General features: G+C 46.2%; 1 protein-coding gene across 3 annotated transcripts in view; it reads left to right on the top strand.

Moving 5' to 3' along the window:
- fto (FTO alpha-ketoglutarate dependent dioxygenase) overlaps positions 1–21,832 on the top strand; it is a 126,606-nt gene extending 104,774 nt beyond the window's left edge. For 2 of the 3 annotated variants that reach the window (XR_003983910.1, XR_003983909.1), the window contains 2 exons: positions 18,664–18,890; positions 20,336–21,832. Coding sequence is in view for 1 of the 3 variants with exons in the window: in XM_030415366.1 (XP_030271226.1) it covers positions 18,664–18,804; positions 20,336–20,342 (148 nt within the window). In the remaining 2 variants the exon portion in view is untranslated. The remainder of the gene's footprint in view (positions 1–18,663; positions 18,891–20,335) is intronic. The other variant, XM_030415366.1, reaches the window with a different exon arrangement.
- Positions 21,833–22,053: the final 221 nt, after the last annotated feature.

Here is a 22,053-nt window from a genome sequence, read left to right as displayed (position 1 = left end):
AGGCCTTCAATTCACACCATGTTCATACACAACACACAATACACAATGGCAAGACCCATTTCCCACGCACTAACACAAACACTACGGAACACAATAGGTCAAGTATGATAGAAATGAGGAGTGCACTGTAAGTATGCAAACAGTCGCACTCTCACGTATGTCTGCATAGCGGCGCAATTACATTTACACACAAAACACTCATTACTTGTGTACACATTTATAGTACTTTTGCAAACACGCTGGACACACGCAGAAGAAGCGGTTACATCAGCCAGCATTTGTCCAGGCAGCTGCTTGCACACATGGACACACACACCTGGACATGTTGCGGTCCAGCATAGATCCCAAAAGAGTCCGAGTATACATAAAAGCAGGCGAGGCAGTGCAGGAAGGCTGTGTAGCGGACCAGTGCTTTCATCGATCTGAGAGGGTTCATTAGGTAAGTGCTGACATCACAGATTGATGTCTCTTTAAACCAGTGCCTGCCGAGGAGCTGACAAGGAAAATCAGCACTATTGACTCCCTTAGTGGTGTGTGCGTGTGCGTGTGTGCATGCCTGTGTGTGTGTGTGTGTGTGTGTGTGTGTGTGTGTGTGCGTGTGTGTGTGCGTGCAACATATCAGTGTGTGAACATACTTGCTTACATATTTGAGTGAATCAATATCAGCGTGCACACATGTGCCAATAAAATGAAAATGTGTGTACTAGTACTTGACACACAGGTGTGTCTCTCATTGTGTGTGTGTGTGTGTGTGTGTGCGTGTTTCCCCAGGCGCCACACTAAATACCCTTGTCTTTGATGGGATCCTTAGGTGTAGGTGTTCACTAATGTTGCTAGTTATACACTCAGCCATGCGTCTAAGGAGCCTGTCAGCCCGTTTCTGCCTCTGCGCCACCATCCATCCATCTGCCATGACAGAGTGGGGAAGAGATGGAGTGGAAAATGGAGATGAAGAGTAAAAGAAAGAACATAGGGTGGAGGAGTCAGAGACAGACTGGATAACCTCTCTCCCCATCAATATTTCATCAGCACATGTCGGAACTCTTTTTGGCAATTATGTTGTGCAAGTTTCTGACTAATTTGCAACCCGGAGAGATCCCTGGCATGGGGCTGCTTACATTTCATATGAGGCCTTGAGAGCTGTTTGGTTAAACTTTAGGATTCAGCAGTTCAATTTTTTATTTAGTGTTGTGGGGAAAAAAAGAGGCTGAAAGTTGCCTCTGTTTCTGACCCCGGTCCCCTCACCCTGTACTTGTCGATTGATTTGAGATGTCGTTTGTATCTGATGTGTTTCTCTAATTAAGATCAGGGGAGAATCATTGGCATTGAGCGGCTCCACGCGCCCATCGATCAGACAGGGAGGGGGAGTCGGTGCGTGTGTGTGTGTGTGAGGATAGCGTGGACAGGAGTGACAGGAATCAAACTGGTGCGTCGAGCCACAGCAACACCGGACCGAGTGAGACAGTCTGTATGGTGTTTTTCGAGGTCACTTCAGGTGCAGTTTGGCACACAGGAATTTCACATCAAGGAGCAGATGACTTGCGGAAGAAGATGCAGAGAGAGTTCCCGCAGCAGCTGGCTATTAAGATCATCAATTTCCTATTTTTATGTAGCAGCTGTAATAAGCGTTTTCTTTGCTGCTGATCTGCATCTATTGTAATCCATAGCTACCTAGTCAATACTTTGTAATATATTTTAACAGAGCTGCATTGACATCTGGAGATCAACGGCTCACACTGGACTCAACAGTCTGATTGTGATACAATAAACATCCCCTCCTCTAAAACACCACGGCACCACATCCTGCTGCTTTAAATGAGCCATTGATCAGCGCCTTTGGAACATGAACAGAGTGTCTTCATGTCCGCTCGAAATGTCTTTAAGCGGTCTATAGTCCAGGAGAAACAAAGGCAAATTGACTTTTCAGGCTTTAATGTATCAATACTCAAGATGCTGTATTTTTTTTTTTTTTACAAATAAGGGAAAAAGTAAAACAGTTCAGAAAGTTTGCCCGTACTTTATTTTAGCCTGAGCTGAGCATAATGCAAAGTAAGTGTTTGGATTGTGGAATGTGCAGAACTGAAGGCATGAATCCCTTCCAGGCCCGCCACCACCGGAGGCACATCCCCATTGGCTGCCTCCGGGAGATTAAAGAGAATAATTGCCAGCTGATTGGCTGTTAAATATTTCATGGACCTTTGATGCACAGGGTGTTTGTATTACCTTTATCAGCAGGCATAATAATGGGATAGAGTTTGACACACTTAAGTAAAACAGGCTTTTTCACAGAGAAGGGGAGCTGCTGCTTTGGGTCTCAGCAGGAACGAGCCGACTGCAGCGAGGCGTCGGCGTCTTTTCAGAGCTGTGCAAAATGATTTTGAAACGTCCTTCTGTGAAGCTAATAAATTACAAATATGAAAAAAAGCGAGTGGTGTGAAGCCCAAACGGGGGTCTTCAAGCTGACAGTTACGAGCCGCACAGCTGACTGAGCTAACTAGCTAACGGCAGCTACAGTTAGCGGCTACTCTAGTTATCTGCTGCTCCCTAATTCTTTTGAGGATGAATTCAAAAGGTGCCCATTTCTTACATATTGCCGTTTTTAAATAAGGGTCTTGTTACCTGTTACCTAATGTTTCTACAAGGACCTTTAAATAATCGGTTACCATTGAGGGTTCCGGTTCACGTTACATGCATATGCAGTGAACATATTAGAAGCACATTTGAGTGTATGCAGTGTGGTGCAACACTACACTACCACAAAGTACAGCCTCAAATAGCAGTATTGCATTGAGTAAACCAATAAATTGCAGAGGTAGCCTCCTCCGAACAAACTGATCATTAAACCTAAGATAGTGTTTTATTGCATTACATTGCTGTCATTTCTATTTGTCTTGTGACTCATTTGAAATGAAGTGATGTCATGCCTGCACGCTATGTTTAATTCAAATCTGTGGACACCTTTCGTCTCTTCTCCAGCACAACCTGTGTTTTACCGCCTTCCTGAAAGCAGTACGTGAAAGCTAGTTGTGCCAGCTCCTCCAAGATCAGGGACAGCTGCAGTTGACAGTCCCATGTTCATACCTCCGCCTGGTGACACTAATCTCTTCCTGTAGGTGACCTACCTCCTCATTCCCAATCTGTCTGTGTGTATGTGTGTGTGTGTGTGTGTGTGTGTGTGTGTGTTGTGTGATGGTGTGCAGCGCATGTCTCCTCTGCGGTTCCGCTTCGGAGGTCCAGGAACGGTGAGCTTCTCATGGTTGTCACTTTGAGGTGGGAGAGCAATCATTTCCTTGGACAACAGTCCCGTCCTCATCCCTGCTTCCCGCCCGCTCGGATTAGTTCCTCTTGCTGAGAAGATTTGCATCCAAAATATTTCCCCCTTATTTATTTTTCCTCTATTTTCCCTGTTTGCTTTTCTTTACATCGCCTAGCATCTGTGTTTCCTTTTCTCTGCCCTTCTCTGTTCCCTCCTCCTCGTTTTCCCCCGGACGCTGTAGAGCATTTTATTACAATTGTCAGAAAGAGTAACAATTCTATTGTGGGGTGATTACGACAGGGTGTTTTACCCACAGATCACCAGAGCAATTAAAATCTGTAAATAAGGCTACCCATGATGCCTCAGTCCAAACAATGGAGTCCCGTAGGAAGTGCTTGTTTGAAGGAGAACTGTGGAAGAGAGAGTTTCTCTCCCTTTGACTCTCTCAGTCTCCCTCTCTCATTAATTAGGAGGCGCTCCTTCAACCCGACACGGCTGTGTCGATGGGCAGCTTTGCACAATCGCAGTGACACATATTTCAGACACCAGATGAAGTTGTTTACTTTTGTGTAAGACCTCGCATTACGCCACTGCACTTTGTCTTGCAGCACGGCAAAGATAATGCAGGCTACTGTAATTGTGCTGGCTACAGCTGTTAGGAAGAGAGGGGCCTGCACGAGCTGCTGCGAAGAGACGGACGAGTAGAAAACACTTAACGCTTGCACATAAAGGGCTCACACACATAGACAACTAAATGAGATCCTTCTTTTGTTTGACAGAGGATTAGATTTTGTGGGCAATGAGGTAAGAGATGGTGAAACTGGGTTGGTAACATCTACAAAGTGGATTTTATTGGATGTCCTGTTTGAACACTACAAAGTTGTTGGAGAATTGCGGCACTGTACGAATATTGGACAAATATTTGAGTGCACTGGTTTTGCTTTTTTTTAAGGCCCTTTAACTCCTGGCTGGTCTTTTGGCCTGGTTGACTTCCTTTCTCTTGGCAGTGTAACATGTCTGCACCCTGGCATAACCAGAGGACAATGCTGCCAAATAACCGAGACAATGCTGCCAGGTAATGTCATATTCCTTGAACGAACAGCTTAATTGGTGCTTAAGCTAACCATTAGCACGGACAGCAACTTTAATTCTGGTTTCGTAATCGGGGTTGCGATCAACTACCTGGTTCACAGCAGTTCACAAAGTGATGCGAACGCCGTCAACGCCGCAACTTCTTTTTGGTGTTTCTTTTTCTTTGTAGAGACAAAAGGGCTCTTTGTAGTTTCGTGGGAAGACATGTGGAACATGTCATGTATTTGGTGTCAGGATGTGCGCGTACCGCTTCCGCAACCGCCCCCACCCTGCTTCATAAATTACTCACAAGCAGAGTTTGGGCAGGTTGGAGCAGAGGAACCAGACAGATAGAAGGAGGGACCGTGGGAGTGTTGCAGCCCGACACAGCACCGGCAATGATGCCAGGCTCTGTGGGCCTCACCAGAGGCTGTATGCCTTACCAAGATCCTGTTTACAGTCAGCCAAAGAAGCTGCCAGGCACCCATTTCCATAATGCTGCCTGCGGTCCTCTGCGGAAACTAATTCCTCTCTGCCGGAGATGCGCCATGATGCCGCCTGCTCTCTACCTCTCTCACTTCGCATTCTGTGCCTTGTGTTTCTCTCTTTTGTTTCCATCTGTTTTCCTCCCATCTCATCTTTCCATCACTCCTTATTTGCCATTTCTCTTTTTTGTTTCTTCCTCTGTCTCCCTCTGCACTCGTCTTTTCTTGGCTTTCCTCCAGCCCAAACCGGTGAATTCTGTCCTCTCCGGTTAATTTATACAAGTGATGCCAGTGTTTCAGGAACATGTTGTCACTCAAATGTTGCTGCAGCAAGCCGAATTAGACTGTTTGCATAATAACAAGATATCCCACTGTGCTTACAAGGTGCACTCAGTATGTAGGTCAGTATAAAAGTTGTATATAGGTTGGTTGTGTGTTTCTATTTTAATGTGCGGCGGCTGGGGCAGCTTGTACTGTACCTGTCCACCGGGAGAGTGGAAGCATGTACCGTACATCCAGAACATTGTTTATATGGTCGTGTGTTGGAAGTGTGCGTTTCACTCCGTACATGTGTGTATGCATGTCTTTAGTGCAGTTTCCAAGTGTACTTTTTGTCAGCGCGCATCTCTTTCCTCAACATCCATCTCACCGTCCGCGTGGTGTCGTCTTTTATCTATGTGCATGTCAGTGTGCCATGTCCACTCTGCTGTGCATTCGTGGCCGCGTGTTTCCACACTCAACACATCTCTGCGTGAGCCTGCCATCCTCAGCCTTTTCCCCCCTGTTCTTTTTCTGTCATATGTTTGTGCAGATTTTTTTTTTTTTTTTTTTTCTGCTTCAGCCACTTGTGTAGTTGCCATGTTCCTGTGCCTGTACATCAGTGAGCATCTGCTCTTTCAACAAGGTCCCCATGGCCTCAAATGTCAGAGCAAGCAGCTGCCAGACAAGTGCATTGTGCAGCAGGCTTGTGTTTCGCCTCCTCCCATCCCTCCACTTCTTGTTCTGTGATGTTAACTGTGATTGAAAGTAAGTAGGCAGCAGCAAGTGGGGGGGAGCTGAGGGGACGGGTCTCTACCTTTTTTTTTTTTGAGAATTGGATTCCTGCAGTTTGGAGGAGGGACCGCTGTTACTGTTCTCCAGGGCTTTGGGGTCAGGTGTTCTGTTGTGCATTAGGTGCAGCTTCCTCTACCCTCTTGTGTGAAAGACCACTACAACAGGAACCCATTTGAAGCTTGTACATATTGTGGTCTATGTACTATAGAGTATCAGGGGACAATATTGTCTGTGTGCACATTTCCTTGTGTATGCTTTTATCTAATACATCTGCAGCGTAACATTTTAGACAATGCAGATCCCCCCCGTGCACTTCATAGTATGGATGGCGCTATGAGATGTCACAGGATTCTCGTATTAAAGCATATGTGGTCTTGTTGCATGCGTGTGTGTGTGTGTGTGTGTGTGTGTGTGTGTGTGTGTATGAGTGAGTAGTTGGAGGATGGGAGCACTGAGGCGGAAGAGATGGAGGGTGAAGAGACAGGCAGGTACCCCCCAGGAGGGGGCCCGGGGGGCAGCGGGCCAGGGGTAGCCCCTCCAGCACACTCTGCAATGCTCTCAGACACTTCTATTGATTTGTCCAGCAGATATGGCCACAGGTTAGCTGCTCTGCTAAGTACTGCTCTTTTCACCTCCCTTTGCCTGCAAACAAAGGCTGAACACAGGCCCAGTTTGATGTCAGATGATGTTGTTTCGTTAGCATTACTTTTTCTAGTCCCACTATAGCTTCCCTCCCTGGCACTAAGTGTGAAGGAACCATCAGGGGGCACTGTTAGACTCACTCTCGCCCTACAAAGAAACCCAACCCAAACCTGGCATGGTTCTCCATTGTCTTCTCCTGAGGCTATAGGAAGCCACAAGTTCACAGTCATGGCAGGTCTACAAGCTGTGAGAAAAGGCACTTTGGGTGTCAATCAATCCTGCGCTTTCATGTCAGGATCCCAGAAAGTAGACGTCCCGTGTTAGTTCAAGCCTAAAGTAGATGAGTCCAAACAGCAGCTCGAAATTTTGCCCGTACTTTGCTATATGTGATCAACATGTGTAGTGAAGTGTAAAGTTTGAACCTGACAGATGTAGATGGAAGCCAAGGCAACTCTTGATCAGCTTAAGACAGTTCATCTCAGTGCCAAGCTCTTATGTGATCGAAAGAAAATCAGTCGGCAGCACCTCTGTGCTCACTGACAGACAGATGAATCGAGGCTTCAAAAGGCCTCATTGGTGACACATTAACATGAGCCGAGCTTCCTGGAGGACTCTGAATTCTGAGCTGTCACAGGTGGCAGATGAGATAAAGCTACTATGCTGCTCCGCTTGTTTCGTAACATAACCCAAGTCGTGTTGAGAAGAAAATTGGCACCTGCTTGACATCTATTAAAAAGCCGTTCAAGAGATTTGAAGGAGAGTTGTTGTAACGTGTCTTGTATTGTTAATTAAAAACAACCTCCTCTGCGTCACCATCAGCGTTTCATGTGTCCGATGTCAGAACAGGTGTGAGGGTAAAACAATGAACAGTGAAAGAAGGAACACCGCGAGGGTGTGGGTGAAATACAACTTCCCACGCCTAAATTACAATCCAGTATGCCCTTACAAGACATTGCAACACGCTTTATCATTGTTAATTACAAAACTGCCGTGTTGGACAGCATGATACCAGCACGACATATTGTTTGTTTCTCTTATTGCACATAGCTGCGTGTCATTTATCATGGCAGAACGCCAGACTTGTTAGTGAATGTTAAACTGTGCCTCTCTCAGATGAGAAATTGAGGTTATTACCAGCGGTGTCAGCCATAAACAGTTTGCTTTACAGGCTTAGGACCTCGTGCAACATTGGACTGAATAGGACAAGCATCTGAAAATATTAATATTTTCTAATCCTTGTCATCTAGACCTCAGATTATGTTTCAGTGCATTGACAAAGATATAATTTTATACATTTCTGTGTGTTCTTTTTTTTTTTACATAACTGCAACATTAAACAAATTTAAGTGGTAGCCGAGTGGTTTACATCGGATTGCAGGTGAAGACGAAAACAAAGCAGAGATCCAATGGCCTCACAGGTGTTGGAAGATTTCATGTTTGTGCCAAAAAAAATGGAAGGCCGTGTGTCAAAAACATATAAAAATATCAAGGGTGCTGTATTACGAAAAGCAAAATGTAAACACAAAGGAGAAGAAGTCCCATATTCAAATGAACCATTTGGGATAAGACAAACATGCGCGGTGAAAGGAGATGGCCTGCAACCTTATGTGACCCCATTTAATGAAGTGCGTCAGTTTGGTTTTTTTAACACCTGTACAGAGTTTGATTGAGTGACTCATCAGTGGTAAACTGAAGTGTTGCCAGCTGCATAATTAAATACGGAAGATGCACTTGACTTCCACACAAAGAGCTCCTGCTACATCTCAACCTTCCACCCATTGCCGGGCTTCTAGGCACTCATATATGCTGCTACAAACACAACTTACCTGCAACTTGAACAAGGAGGACAGGGACTAATTGCTGGGACAAATGTTCCCGACTGCGGGGCTTTGCAGTTGTCTGGGCCTGGTCCAGGCCCTGTTTATCTCAACCTCTGTTGGCAGTCATACACACACCACACACGCTATGCTCTGATTTAACCAGAGGCAAAGCCCCCACCAACCCACACTCTCTCTCATCAAAGATTCATAAAGGCAAGGTTCTCAATGATTTTCTGTCTCTTCCCGTATTCACAGCTTGTTGTCCTCACCCTCCCTGTCTCCTGCCAGTCAGGCAGCGGAAGTCAGGCGGAATTGCGGCTGAAGTGGCCGCTGGCTCCCAGAGTGTGCGCGTGTGTGTACGTTGGTGTTTGTGTAGTTGCGGGGTGTGTGCTTGCACTATTAGGCGTGTAGGGAGGCATGGGGGTAGGAGGGGGGCAATAGGGCAAGGGGACGAATGGACAGTGACATGTAGATGTTGTACTAAAAATGTTAGGAGGCCCCCATGCGGGGAATGGAGTTAGACCCCGCCCGCTCTCCTCTTCCCCTCTTGCACTCCTTCCGCTGTTCTTTGTCTTCCGCCCCAACCCCTGAGCCCTGCACGTCGTGGCAGCTTCCACACTGGATCTGAAACTAGCTCATTGAGAGCCCCAGTCACCAGGCCCAGGGCACACCATCTGTAGCCCTCTGAGTCCTTCCGTGTATGTGTGTGTGTCTACCACCTTCTATATGTGTGTGTCTGTTTGCGTGCGAGCGTTACAAGCATGGGTGTATGTGTGTGTGTGTGCCTGCGAACCCAAACCACCGTGCCTCAGCCTGTTAGTCTTGCTACTTACCAGGCTTAGCCAGATGAGGGCCACTCAGCCGGGATCTAATTCCTTCGACTCTGGCAGCACTTCACTCCTGGCTCTTTTTGCCTCTCAAGTGTGCATCTGTGACCTTGGCTGACATCGAAGGGGGTTAAACTGTGCACTTGGAGATGTGGCCACAGCGATTGAGTTGTAAGCTAGTTTTTGGATCAGAGCTTTCGCACAGCCATCTGGGCTTCTACGGGGCTCAGGAAGAGGTTATCCCTCTCTTACTCCCCACAGCTGACCCCGGATCAGCCGTAAGGGCAGAGACTTTAGTAAGAGGCATCCTCGCCGGGATAGGTAGAGCCGAGCGGGGATGTTTGCGGAATGGAAATTAAAAGAGGAAACCAATGAAGAGAGTTGATCTGCGTTCGCACTTCGGTTGTAATCCCTGTGTTTTTATTGTGCCGAGCGCTGCGTGTGGCATCTGTCTCATTGTTGTCCGTTGCGGCAAACTAGCTAGGCCAGTGTGTCACCGTTTTCTTTGACTCACATCTGTATCGGTGTGAAAAAATGCGGGTGCCGCCGAAGACAAAAGGCCAGGTTCTACGAAACACAGCTCTCGGTCTTGATATTGCCACTACAAACAGAACATTAGCAAGTACCTGTTAGACCACAAGAAGCTTTTGTGTCAACACCCAAAACAACTTTTGGTGAGTGATTTACACTCACGCCTACGCAAACAGCGCACCGACTCATCTGCGTAGGCAGGTACATATGTACTCGTACACACACCCACATGCACACCATTGTACAGGCTGGCTGTGTGCGCTCTTTGTATCCTGTTTGGTGCAGCGCCTCAGGGCCCAGCCTGGCTGCTCCTCCACACAAATTGCTGGCTGTTCACAGCGTTTTAAATGCTGAGGCCCTTTAATTACACTATTTACTTAATAGGGTGAAACAAAACTCGTGTTCACGCAGCAGGAGCACCAGGTGATGCAGAAGTTCAAACACCTGGCGGTAAGCACTCCTCTGGCATGGACGCATGGTACGCATGAACGCACACACGCTTACATCACTACTGCGAGGCCTTTCCCAGGCTCCGATGAGAAGCTTCGCTGAGTTTGGGACTTTTACTTTTGTTTGTTTACAGGAAAAAACGAAATGCATCTGGGAAAGTGCGAGTCACAAGTTACTGTATACCCAGCCTGACATTTGCAGAATGAGTTCACCCCGTACTGTAAATAGAATGAGTGATGGTAGTTTTACTTGCTGACTTATGGCAGCTGCCAATGTGGGATGTGGACATCTTCTACTGTCTGCCACTCATATTTTTGTACATGCAAAGGTTCATTTAAAAAACAGAAACCAGTAAATGTCCTGTCAAAAAAAAAAATCATTCTGATAGCGCTTATTTCAAGGTGCAAGAAGTTGGCATGAGTTTGCCCCGAATGAAAAGTCAGAACTGAAGTGATACAACTTTTAAAGGAACAGATTTAGTGGTGTGCTCTTTTCTTTCTCTACCCATAGACATATTTTTTTTAATGCATTTCTGATGACATTTTTCAATTTCATCTTTGTGTACATCCCCGATTCCCAGAAAGTTGGGACGCTGTGTAAAACACAAATGGAGAAAGAATGCATCCTTTTATAAATTAACCGTGTTTACCGACAACAGTTTTACGAGGTGTGTTAATATCCTTTTTATCATCATGCGTTTTTCCTGATGTATGTTACCTCGCCCCATCCTTGCTTGTGAACGACTGAGCCTGTTGAGGATGCCCCTTTCTTTACCCAGTCATGACTCTATCACCTGTTACCAATTAACCTGTTTACCTGTGGAATGTTCCAAACAGGTGTTTTTCCCAGGCTTGACGAAGGCTCCGTCCCAACACGTTGCTGCTATCTGCGGCGGGATAGGCAAATATTTACAAGAATCAATTAAGTTGATTAGGGAAAAGCATTTAAATTGTTTTATGTGCCGTTTTGAATTGAGTTTAACGTTACAAACGATACGGAAATTGTGACAGTCTGTTGTTTGTTTTAATTTTGTTATTGTTAATTGCAAAAAATAAATAAGTATATCTTAAATCAATATGAGATGAAATTTTCCCTTTTATTTGCTCTTTGATTTTACAAGAACGTCTTGTCTGTGATGATGGTCACATTGTAGCCTACGCCTAGACCTGTCCAATTTATGGGGTGTAAGATTTACGACTGTTTCTGTAGGGTGTGTTTACTGTCACTGGTTCATTGCGCCATATATGTGATCTCATCATGACAAACGAAAGTCAACAATGAGCTGACTATTTGTTGGCAGTTTGAACCGAATGTAATATTTACAAGAAGCACTTGTTCTCGTGGAGGAGTTGATTGTTTGTTTAAAGGGAACAACAAACTCAGTGTCTTCTTTTTTTTTTTTTGTAAAGCAGTTTAATATGTTTCTGAAACCGAATATCCGTTGTGCAGCAGTTTAAAGCTTCTATCTCACAGTTTAACTTACACAAAGGCTTCAGAACTTAACACCACATCCCCCAGAGCTAGAAGGATGACTTGTAACCAGGCAATTGAAGTTACAATAGACTATAATTAGCTAGGCCAGCTTGACCCCGCCATTGTCACCTGAAGACAGGTGGGAATTGTGCCCACGTTGGATCGACCTTATCATGTGACTGGGGTCAGGTGTCGTCCAATGGCTCGACTCTATAGCTGTTGAGGCAAGCCTCATCCATCACCAGCTTTATTGCACCATTCAGATGATGCCCACAAGGCACTGACTGGGAGGGGGGCACGCGGTGGATGAGGGTTAAAAATGATCGTTTTACAAGAACACTCTGAGAACAAGTTTTCACAGCAACGGTGTGCCCTGGAAAACTAAGAGTTAGTGCTCCCAACGCCACAGTAACCCTCTTCCTGATTCCCTAACAGCAGATTTACAGCCTTTCGAACTCCGAGCTGTGAAAAAGCGCAATCACTCGCAGGCTCGTAACCTCTTTACCCTCGCCATCAAGTCCTCGCATTGCACCATTCGCTCTCCGGGGCTTTATAAATAAACAGCGTCATCAGGAAAAACTTCGGTGTCTCTTTAGAACCGACTCTAATTAGTTTTGCCTGTATATATCAAAATGTTTCACTATGGTATTTGGCCACGTGTGGCTCATTTGAGGACTGTGATGGAGAGGGTTGTTGTGTTGAGCTAGGCATCCGTCTCCGCTGAGTGTATTCCTTTGGGTGTTATTGGCGGGGCCCAGAGTAAACGTTTGTTTTTTTGCCCTTTTCTTTTTTTTTTTTTTTCACTTTTCCTTCAAGCCAGCTGCTTATGTTGAGCTAGCCTGTAGCCCGGCACAGGTGGCTAGTAGGCCAAAAGCTGCAGTCACTCTCATACCTCCCCTGTCAGCCTGGAGCACACACACACACACACACACACACAGGCTCACTAACTCTCTCTCTGACTCTTTCTTCCCCTCAAACATACACACACACTAACACACACAGATCCAGAGCCTCGGGGGGTGATCCGTCTCCCCACCCCTTGTCGGAAGAGTAAACGGCCAGGAGGGCCCTATCTGTTTGTCCTTTTCCTGCCTCTTTTTTTTATTAGAACCTGATTGCATTTGAACAATAGTTGTCTGCTCGTAAATTTTGCGCCTGTGTTGACATTAGGGCCACATTCCATCCCATAGCCCGAGGAGGAGCAGTCCGGGGTGTTCGGTAATTTGTTACGCTGTTAAGCACCTAATGGACGTCCACCTGGTTTTTGAGAGCAGTAGCTGTAGTTCAGGAGCTCGCCTCCTTTGCACTTCCAGACTGCAATAGTGTTTTATTGCCTCCAATTATGAAGGCTATTTAGAGGCTACCTGGCTTTGTGTGTGTTTTTCGGTTACATCTGGTTCACCCTGCTCTAGACGGGGCAGCCAGCCAGACCACATCAAACAAACTCAGGGTGTGAAAGAGGCAGGGGCTGTGCAGGTACAACGAAACTACCCTGTTTTCTGCCGTAGGCTCCAACCAAGTCTGCGTGCAGTACATTGCGTAAAGGCAAACCCGGGCTCTGGCTGGGCCCGCCAATAATGAGCCTTATTTGTTTCATGTGGTTTAATGAGCAGCCCAGACTGCAGCTGGCAAAAGGGACACCTCACACAGCATGAGGAAGGAGCTGCCCCACCCAGAGGTAGACATGTTCCTCGGCAGAATCACTGTCCCCAGCAGCAGCAGCAGCAGCAGAGTCATGGTGGCACGTGGGGGGAGAGCACTGAAAGCACCATGCGGCACCCACCTCGTCTCCTGCAACCCCCCCACCCCTTTTTGCTAATGCATTTTTGTGTGGTTTCCACCACCATTAATTAAAGGGGAAAAGAGTGCATCAGATGTTAGTTTTATTAGGCCAGGCTCCTTAGAGGGAATCAAAATGAAAGGAACATATGTCATGCATCTGATGACTCCCCCCCCCCCTTCCCTCTCCGTTTCGCTCTCCACAATTGCCCACCTCACATACTCACAAAGTGTACAGTCAGCAGCTGTCTGCAGACACAATAGCGTTTGATTGATCCTGAGGAAACGGTTAAGACACAGCCCTGCCCACGCTTTCTGGCTGGCTGGCTCACATTCTGCACCACTTTACACATAACGCTGAATGTGGCAGTGATTGGGATAATGGGAGTTGGGGATGGTGGGTGGGGATCTGAGGCTCTGTTTCAGGCTATAATGAGAACAGCCCTGAGAGTTCACAGGACCCCTCGGAGTCTTGGGTGGCGCAGGTTGCGATCCAAAAGCCTGACACTTCACAGGTTGAGCCTTGTTCTTCACATCTCTCTGTTATACTGTCCTCTGCATGACACAACTAATATCCTGCGCGGCACAGTAGGAAGATAGGTATGTAGATAAAAGCGTATCTGTCCGTCTCTCGCTCGCGCATTATGTAACAGTACGACACACAAAGACTGATGTGCTCAATCGTTCATTTCTTACACAACATTTTATGGATACCGAACGTACACGGATAATATACTTCTTTCTTTCTTCTCTTTCTGTGGGACGTGATTGCATGCCTTCCCTTCAGGGGCGAGCTGATTTATGAGACACATGCCTGTTTTTTCATGACTTGTTTGATTGCATTCTCAGCTATCGGGCACTCCGGTTGCCAAGACCATAAAAATTCACACCTGCACAGGATTTCTAGAGAGTCAGATGAAGCGCAGGCGGCGCATGAGGAAGCAGGTGACCTGAGGTATTTTGCTTTCCCTTGATCGGAACAGGCATATAATACACCTCAAAACTGACACGGATGATTGATTGATGTTCTGCGTCATTTCATCGTCACACAGGCTTGGCTTTGATGAAGCCAATACATCGGGCATGGCTCATAATAATATCTTAAAAACAGATTCCATTAATTTAGCACCTTGTGGGTGCAGCTCATATTTTGGCGATGATCCTCAGTGTGCCGTGACTGTGCAAAACATTCAGGTGTTCATGGGGGCAAATCTGTCAGTAGAAAGTTGTAGTTTTTGATTTTTATGAGTGCGTGTTTCTTTGGTTTTGCTCTGCCTGATTTCATCAAATGAAAGCAAACCTCAACCGAACCCCACAGCTAGACCTTTGTTATAGATTTTTTTGAGTACTTCGATGATCCCAAATGTTCAAAATACTGGGCCAACAATTAAAAATTGAGGTGCTGTTGTGGTCTCAAGAGGTGGAGCCACTGATCACAGGGTTGGGGGTTTGATTTCTTAATGACATTTTGTGGTGAAGTGTCCTTGGGCAGGACATGGACAGATGGACAGGCCGGCACCCATCAGTATGTGAAAGGGGGGCAAAAACCTTTTGAAGCACTTTAGACAAAAGCGCTAAATAAGTGTAGCCTTATATCAGTCAAACACATCCAGTTTAGATTGTATATCCAAGCCTCTTTCAGTCCATTCCTAAATGCTTCCCATCCGCATAGTGCGACTCCACCCTTGACCTGAAATGATGTCCTGAGTCAAGCAGTCCAATCTGCCGAGTCCCATGTGGTTACAAATGACCTCCTGTAACAATAATGCAATAAGCGTTGTCTCCTATCTGCGTTCTCGGGGTTCTTTTTCACTCCGGCCTGACACAATTGTGCATTTATCAGTGTAATTGCTGGAGTTGGAAGCACTGATGTTGTCTATTAGGCGGATTTCCATCCTGTTAAGAGCGGAGGGTCTTTTAATGTATGGCCCCGCTTGAGTGTACCGCTACACAATTACGCACCGGCCAGAGATTGAGTGGGCTGATGATGCTGATGACTGCGATGGTCGGTCTTGGTGGTGATGGCAGCGATGGTATCGGACCGCCGTGCACTCTCCTAACAAGCCTTTCAGAGAGAGAGAGACTCGGAGTGAAACAACAAAGTGAAACCGAGGTTAATCATTTTATTTACTCGCTTTTCTCTCCCTCTCCTCCACCCACCTCTCTCTCCCCTTCTCCCTCTCCTTTCTTTAACCAAGTGATGGAGCCTGGACCATGGAGCAAGTATGTGTGTGTGTGTGTGTGTGTGTGTGTGTGGGTGGGGGTGGGGATCGATGGGGAGCGCATTACAGTAAAACGTATTGATTAGGAGACCTGCGAGCAGTGTGTTGGAGATGGTGGAATGATGCAATGCTTAAAGGAATTTATCCTTTGACTTATACATTAACCTTTTATTGACTGCTTTGCCTGTCCATAATTAACACTCACTTTAGCTAAAGTGGTTAGTTTGAGCGCAAAGGGGGCTCCGGCCCTTATTGCAGCGAGGGCCGTTGGAGCTCCCGCCCCAGCCGCAGTTCAAGTGCACTGTGCTGCGTGGAGGGAAAGGCCTCTGTGGAATAGAGGCGATAGAATCCTAGATACCTTTCACATTAGCATACCATTTGAGCAGGGGCCTGCCAGGCTATAAGGTTTCAGGGCAAATTGAAATGAGTGATTGTGTTGCCAATCTCTCTTGACCGAGCGCCAGATGGGATAGTTAGGCCCATATCTGTCTGGGGTTAATCCATTGGAACAGCCCCGACTCACAAACGCATTCTGTGCCTTAACGACCCCCCCCCCCCCCCCTATGCGCACACCTCTTTGTCTTTGACCTTAACTTTAAGGTGGGCTGTTCTGCCATGGGAAAGTCTTTTGGTGAGCCTTGTTTGTACGTCACTGTGGCTTACACTGAATTTCTAGCGAGAGCCCAGGAGAGCTTAAGGCACCTCGCTTGATATTGACTTTTTGTTTGGTTCCATTTTAGCAGTCAGGAGACGGCACTCCGCGAACAGTGGTAGATTGTGTAAAAGTGTGTGCTGAATTACCTACACTATATTATCTTTGATAGTCTTCCAGTCTTGATATCTTCTATATCTCTGGTAAACCAGGAGCCTTCTATTTGCAAGCTAATGGTGCAAGATCCCCTGTCAGATAAATTCAGCGGCTGCGCTGAAGGCGACTGGTCAGGTTTTTTTTTTTACGGTACGTAGCCTTTCATTTTGAGTCGGGGCGGCAGAGAAGAAGTGAGTGTTTTCTCTCACAGCTCTACGGCATGCATACGTAATCGGACCAAATCAAAGGCCTGGGATCCCTTGGCCTATGGTGTCCTCAAGCTGATGTCAGCAGAACCACCCAGTGTGTGTGTGTGTGTGTGTGTGTGTGTGTGTGTGTGTGTGCGCTGTCTGGGTCAGTTTGCGCTCTCCCTCTCCCTCTCTCTCTTGCACCCTCTGTAGATATGTATGCCAGCCATGTCCTCCTCCTCCGCCTCCTCCTTCTCTGAAGTGGCGCTTCCTTTAATTCGCACCCTAAATAAATGATGAGAACATTTAAACACACGGCTCGTCGCAAAGCCCCAAGGTCGCCTAATCGTATTATTTATGAAGTGATGTGCTACATAATGGTACTTAGTGCATGTTAACAGATGCTATTATCAGGCCCTGATCCAGAGCGCAGAAGATATATTGGAACAGTCGATGTTAATGCTGCTCCTCACCGCCGTAATGCAGCCGCTCTTTAAAGGGCTAACCGCACCAAAATGCAGCACTTAGGCCGAGAGCCAGTTGAACATTAAGTGGCTCCGGTGAAAATATATAACCACAAATTGTGGCGGCCCCCGGCTGTCCCCTGACAACTTTAACATCCCCTCTTCTCATCCATAACCGACCCCCCGTATTCTTCTCTTGAGCCGTCCGTGTCCTCTCCATCCCCTCCGTTAGTCGCCAGGCCACAAGGTGGTGGTGGTCACGTGTGAGCGGGTTAGTTGAGGTTTTTTCAGGGTGTGGATGGGCTAAAGGGATATGATATGACAGACCCTGGCATAATGACTGAGTGGGGAGTCTCACTGGCCTTGTGGCTTCAGAAGGAAACTCACAAGCACTCACACACAGTCTCTACACACACAACATACAAATGCCATCCTCCACCCCCTCCCCTGTGCACCTCCAGGTCAGGGGTCACTCTCATCTGTCAGGAGGCAGAGGGAGGGCAGATTTACAATGACAGCAGAGAGCAACACCAAGTCACCGCAGTAAATATTTACACTGGTCTGACAAAAGATGTGGCTAAGGTCTGTGGGGGTTCCCAACGCTGTAGAAATTACAAGTAACCCTCCGGATAGTTAATCATATTAAAAAAAAATCATGCGGTGACATGAGAAGGCTGGATTTCTCACCGCTCTGTCATGACTGCAACAACAGAGAGTGATGTTCCTGTGATAGCATCCCGCTGCGTGTGCCTGTGTGTGTTGTGTAAGACGAATGAGGCATTAATCATAATACATGATATCATGGTTTCTCATCAGCTTGATACCGGTGCTGCCGTTTATGGCTTTTGAAATACTTTCATGACACATCGCTTTTTCGCCCACTCTCTAAGCTCGGTTTTGGCTCAATGGAGCTGTTGCTGGCTCGAAGGGTTTTAAAAAAGAAAAAAAAAAAATGTCACAGAAAAGGAGGCAGAAGCCACGCGAATATCAACAATTTAAATGCCATTAACGATGTGGAGAAGAAAGAAGTATTTGACGTCTCTTCCAGTCTCTTTAATGCACACAGGCACGCTCACTCTCTCATATCCTGGGGGCTCTAATTGGACCTGCTGTTATTAGGAGTCATAAAAAAAAAAGAAAAGGAGAGGAAACACACAAGCCGGCTGCCTCCTGGTCAAACACACAACACCCACTGTGTGTTTTGGGACGAGTTAACACACACACATGGACACACACACACACACACACGTCATTGACTAAACAACTTGACATTTCTGGGGCTGACCCCTTCAGAGCCCCCAGCGGTCAGTACAGATGGAAAGATATCCGTTCATCCTCACCTACCAAATTCAACTGCACTAGTTACAGGGCGTTAAAAGGAATATTCTGGATCTGCAGTTACAATTATACACCGGTGAAGAAACAAAACTCCCAGTGTAGCAGCTGTTGGCGCGACATCATAGCTCACATCTCCAAAAACTAAAAGTTTTGTCGGCGACCTGAGACGCGTGCCCCGACGCTGTTGAGTTGTCTAGGTTTTGATAGGAGGGAGGAGTTAATGGTTGCGCTTGTTTCCTGTGTCCTGTCGCCTCAGGTGCCACTCAAATCTGGCCCAGACGTTACCCCCCGAGGAGGCCCCAGTGGACCGGCCGTTCTGGGGCGTGGATGACCCCGGCATGCCGCTGCCCTTTGATCTGGCTGACATCATCAACAGAGTGGAGTCGCTGCTCTGGAGGTGGGCCCAAGATGTCTAAGTGTGGAAATGTGCTTATGTACATGTTGTGTACATGTAGAGCTCATGAAGCATTTATTCGCTCACAGGTGGTTAACTCGTTTATTCATGACTTCATTTTGTTGTTGAATAATGTCTCTGTTCTCACATGAATTCACTCAGACACATGATGCGGTTATTTACAGTCCAACGTATGACGAGTCAAGTCACACACTGAAAAAGCTCCCCCCCCCCCCCCGAAGCACAGGCCAACTACATGTGGCCGCTGTGGGGTTTCGAAAAAAGAACACAAGACTAGAATGGCCAGTAGAGAGCATACCTCTGCCAAGGCCCGACAGTCCCCTTTGATTCAATCAAGCATAATCTAATACCAAACTCTATATCCCTCTAAGATCACCAGATCTGTAACAGCCAACCGCGTGGACAACAGAACAGACATGGAATCATAATCTCCGTTGATTCGTGTGAGAATAATACGATTTGTATTAAAATAAGCGTCAAATTGTAATCATTCATCGAGGCCTGCCACCTGAATACGCCTGATTCTCTTTAGAAAAGATCCATGCATTATGCCCTGAGAAATGGACGACAAAGAAATTGAGAAAAACATTTCTGGACCTGTCCTCCCTTTAAGTTTAATGGAAATCCATTTAGTATTTTTTGTGTTATCATGCTGACAAACATCAAATGAACACAGCATAGACATAACATCCATTGGGGAGGTAATAAATAAATGTCTGAATGACTTTGTCAACAACTTAAGATTTTCATTGTCACCTTTTTATTCTTGGGTGCTGCACAAATACAGGACTCCAAAGAAGTTGGTGTTGACATTTGATTTACAGACTTGGACACACCTGCTGTCACATATTCAATGACCCCATTCCAAAAAAAGGTTAGGACGCTGTATAGACATAAATGAACAGAATGTTATAATTCGTTAATCCTTTTTGACTTAGGCTCGATCGAAAAGGGTACAAACACAATTTAATTAATTATGGACTGGAAGTTTTACCGCATCAACATCTTTGTTCTTAGTAAATACAAGCCTATTTTGAAGTTGATGCCAGCAACACATTTCTAAACAAGTTGGGACAGGGGCGACAAAAGACTGAGGCAGTTCCGGAATGCCCCAAAAACAACAGAATTATTGGTAACAGGTGATAGTATCATGTTTGGGTATGAAAGGGGGATGCTCAAAAAGGCTCAAGCTACTAAACCTTAAAGGTATACGATGCAGATACGTATATCAGGCTGCGCCTGTATCTGCAGAGAACCTGCCCTCTGCCGGGATTTTCGTATTATTTTGCTGTGTTCTGGACGTTTCTGGGCATCAGTGATTCTGCAGACAGATTATTGATTGTCGAGTCTCATCATCGCGCTCCCAGGTCTTCAAATAACGACACTTTGGGTCGGTGGTCAGCCAGGCCGAAGCGTTGGTACTTGACGACCGGGGAAATGACACTCGACAGTCATCTTTAAAAGTTGTGTTGACAGCGACTGACAAAGGTGCATCTTTTTCCTTTTCCAACAGGATGTAAAGGATGGATGAAGGATTTGAGAGAGACCAGAATTAAAAAACCCACCAGCTCTTCTGAATGTGGGGGGGGGGGAACGGACCACTGAAGACACCACCGTGTTACGATCCCGCAGATATCGATTTCCTTTTGATCGGGGCATCTACATCACCACCCCCTCCCCACCCACCCACCTACCTACCCACCCGACCCCAATCCACCCTCCCCTCCACTCCCCAGCGCAGCCACGCCATCTTTGACTCGGCTGGAAAAGGAAACCAGACCACCACAGTAGAACCAGAATAGTGCTTCAGTAACGTGCTAACAACGCCAGCTTAGCCACAAGCTACTAGTGTCACAACGGTCTAACGAAAAAAAAAAAACAATAAGTGGAGCCTGCATTTCAGTGTTAGCATACATTGTGTAACTATTTATTATTTCAGTGTATTCTGTTACTTAATCTCATGTAACCCAGACACGCTTTTATCAGTGGATTGACTCATTCTACAGTAGTTCGGAGTACAGTACATACATATATGCTTTCTATCTGTCACACAGTGTTATAATACAGTATCTAACGGTAAAAAAAAAAGGAAAAAAAAAAAGAAGGCGACTCACTTTGCTCACATGGTATTGCATTCTTCTTCACTTGTGTATAGTTACCCCTTTTTATTGTGTTCAACGGTGGAACGAGACCAAAGAAAGATTTTTGAGTAGAAAGTTACGAATGTCACCCAGCGGAGAACATGAAGAATGTCGTTTAGTGTTTACCGTGCGATGGCGTGCTCGTGCCATACCGATGTGTGACTGTGTGTGTGTGTGTGTGTGTGTGTGATAGTGTGTGTGTGTGTGAGCCTGTAGGCAGCCTGCCAGTTGTTTGTTCTTGAAGATATGCATATGGAGAAACAGAGACTAGCAGCGGGGCCCCTGTGCTTCTGCTCTGATGAAAGGCAGCGCTGATAGGAGTGACCCCGGAACACAACCGCCGTTTCTCATAATTACAGCTGTTCAATCGCTTTTAATTACTCTTAAAGTGTGTAGAGCACCACGTTCCCCTGTAATGCTGCGGGCCATCCGAGAGAGCGACAGAAAGATCCGGCGCTTCTGACAAAAAAAAAAAAAAATTCCACTTTCATAAAAAAAAAAAAAGCTGAAAGGGTGGAGAGAAGGGGGCCGACGTCAAAGCAGTGTAGCAGCCCTCCTCGTTTGATTCCTTTTTCTCTATCTAGTTCATGATGAAGTAGGGACGCTGTTTACTATTAAAAATGCAGAATGCACTCCTTTTTTTACTTCTGAAGTTTTTTCCAAGATGTTAATGGTTGCCAAACGCTGTTCTTCTTGCTTCTTCTTTTTGCTGCGCCTCTGTTGTTTGTTGTCGTCGGAGAGATTTGTTTGTAGATCGGCAGTAGCGTTGACTTTTTTGAATCACTCTGTGCTCCCTGCGCCACAGCTTGTCTGTCTGAAGCAATAGGAATGGCAGTAAAATAAAAATAAAAAAACAGTGTTTTATCCAACGACCTGCGTCCCTCTGTTCTTTGTGTGCCTTTGTCCGTTATTTTTTTAAAAATTCCTGGTAGATGACACACACGCGACAGGTACGTTTAGTCAAACACGCACGTGTGTTTGTTTCAGTTTTGATTGATTGACTTTATTGTAATATTTTCAACCTGACCTTAAACCTTGCCAACACATTCAAGCATGTGTCTCTTCCCTTTCCCTCTGCAGTGAAGGTGAG

The sequence above is a fragment of the Sparus aurata genome, chromosome 4 (assembly GCF_900880675.1).
Source record: "Sparus aurata chromosome 4, fSpaAur1.1, whole genome shotgun sequence".
Taxonomy (NCBI): Eukaryota; Metazoa; Chordata; class Actinopteri; order Spariformes; family Sparidae; genus Sparus; species Sparus aurata.
The sequence above is the reverse complement of the archived record's forward strand: the minus strand, read 5'-3'. Positions and strand labels throughout refer to the sequence as shown.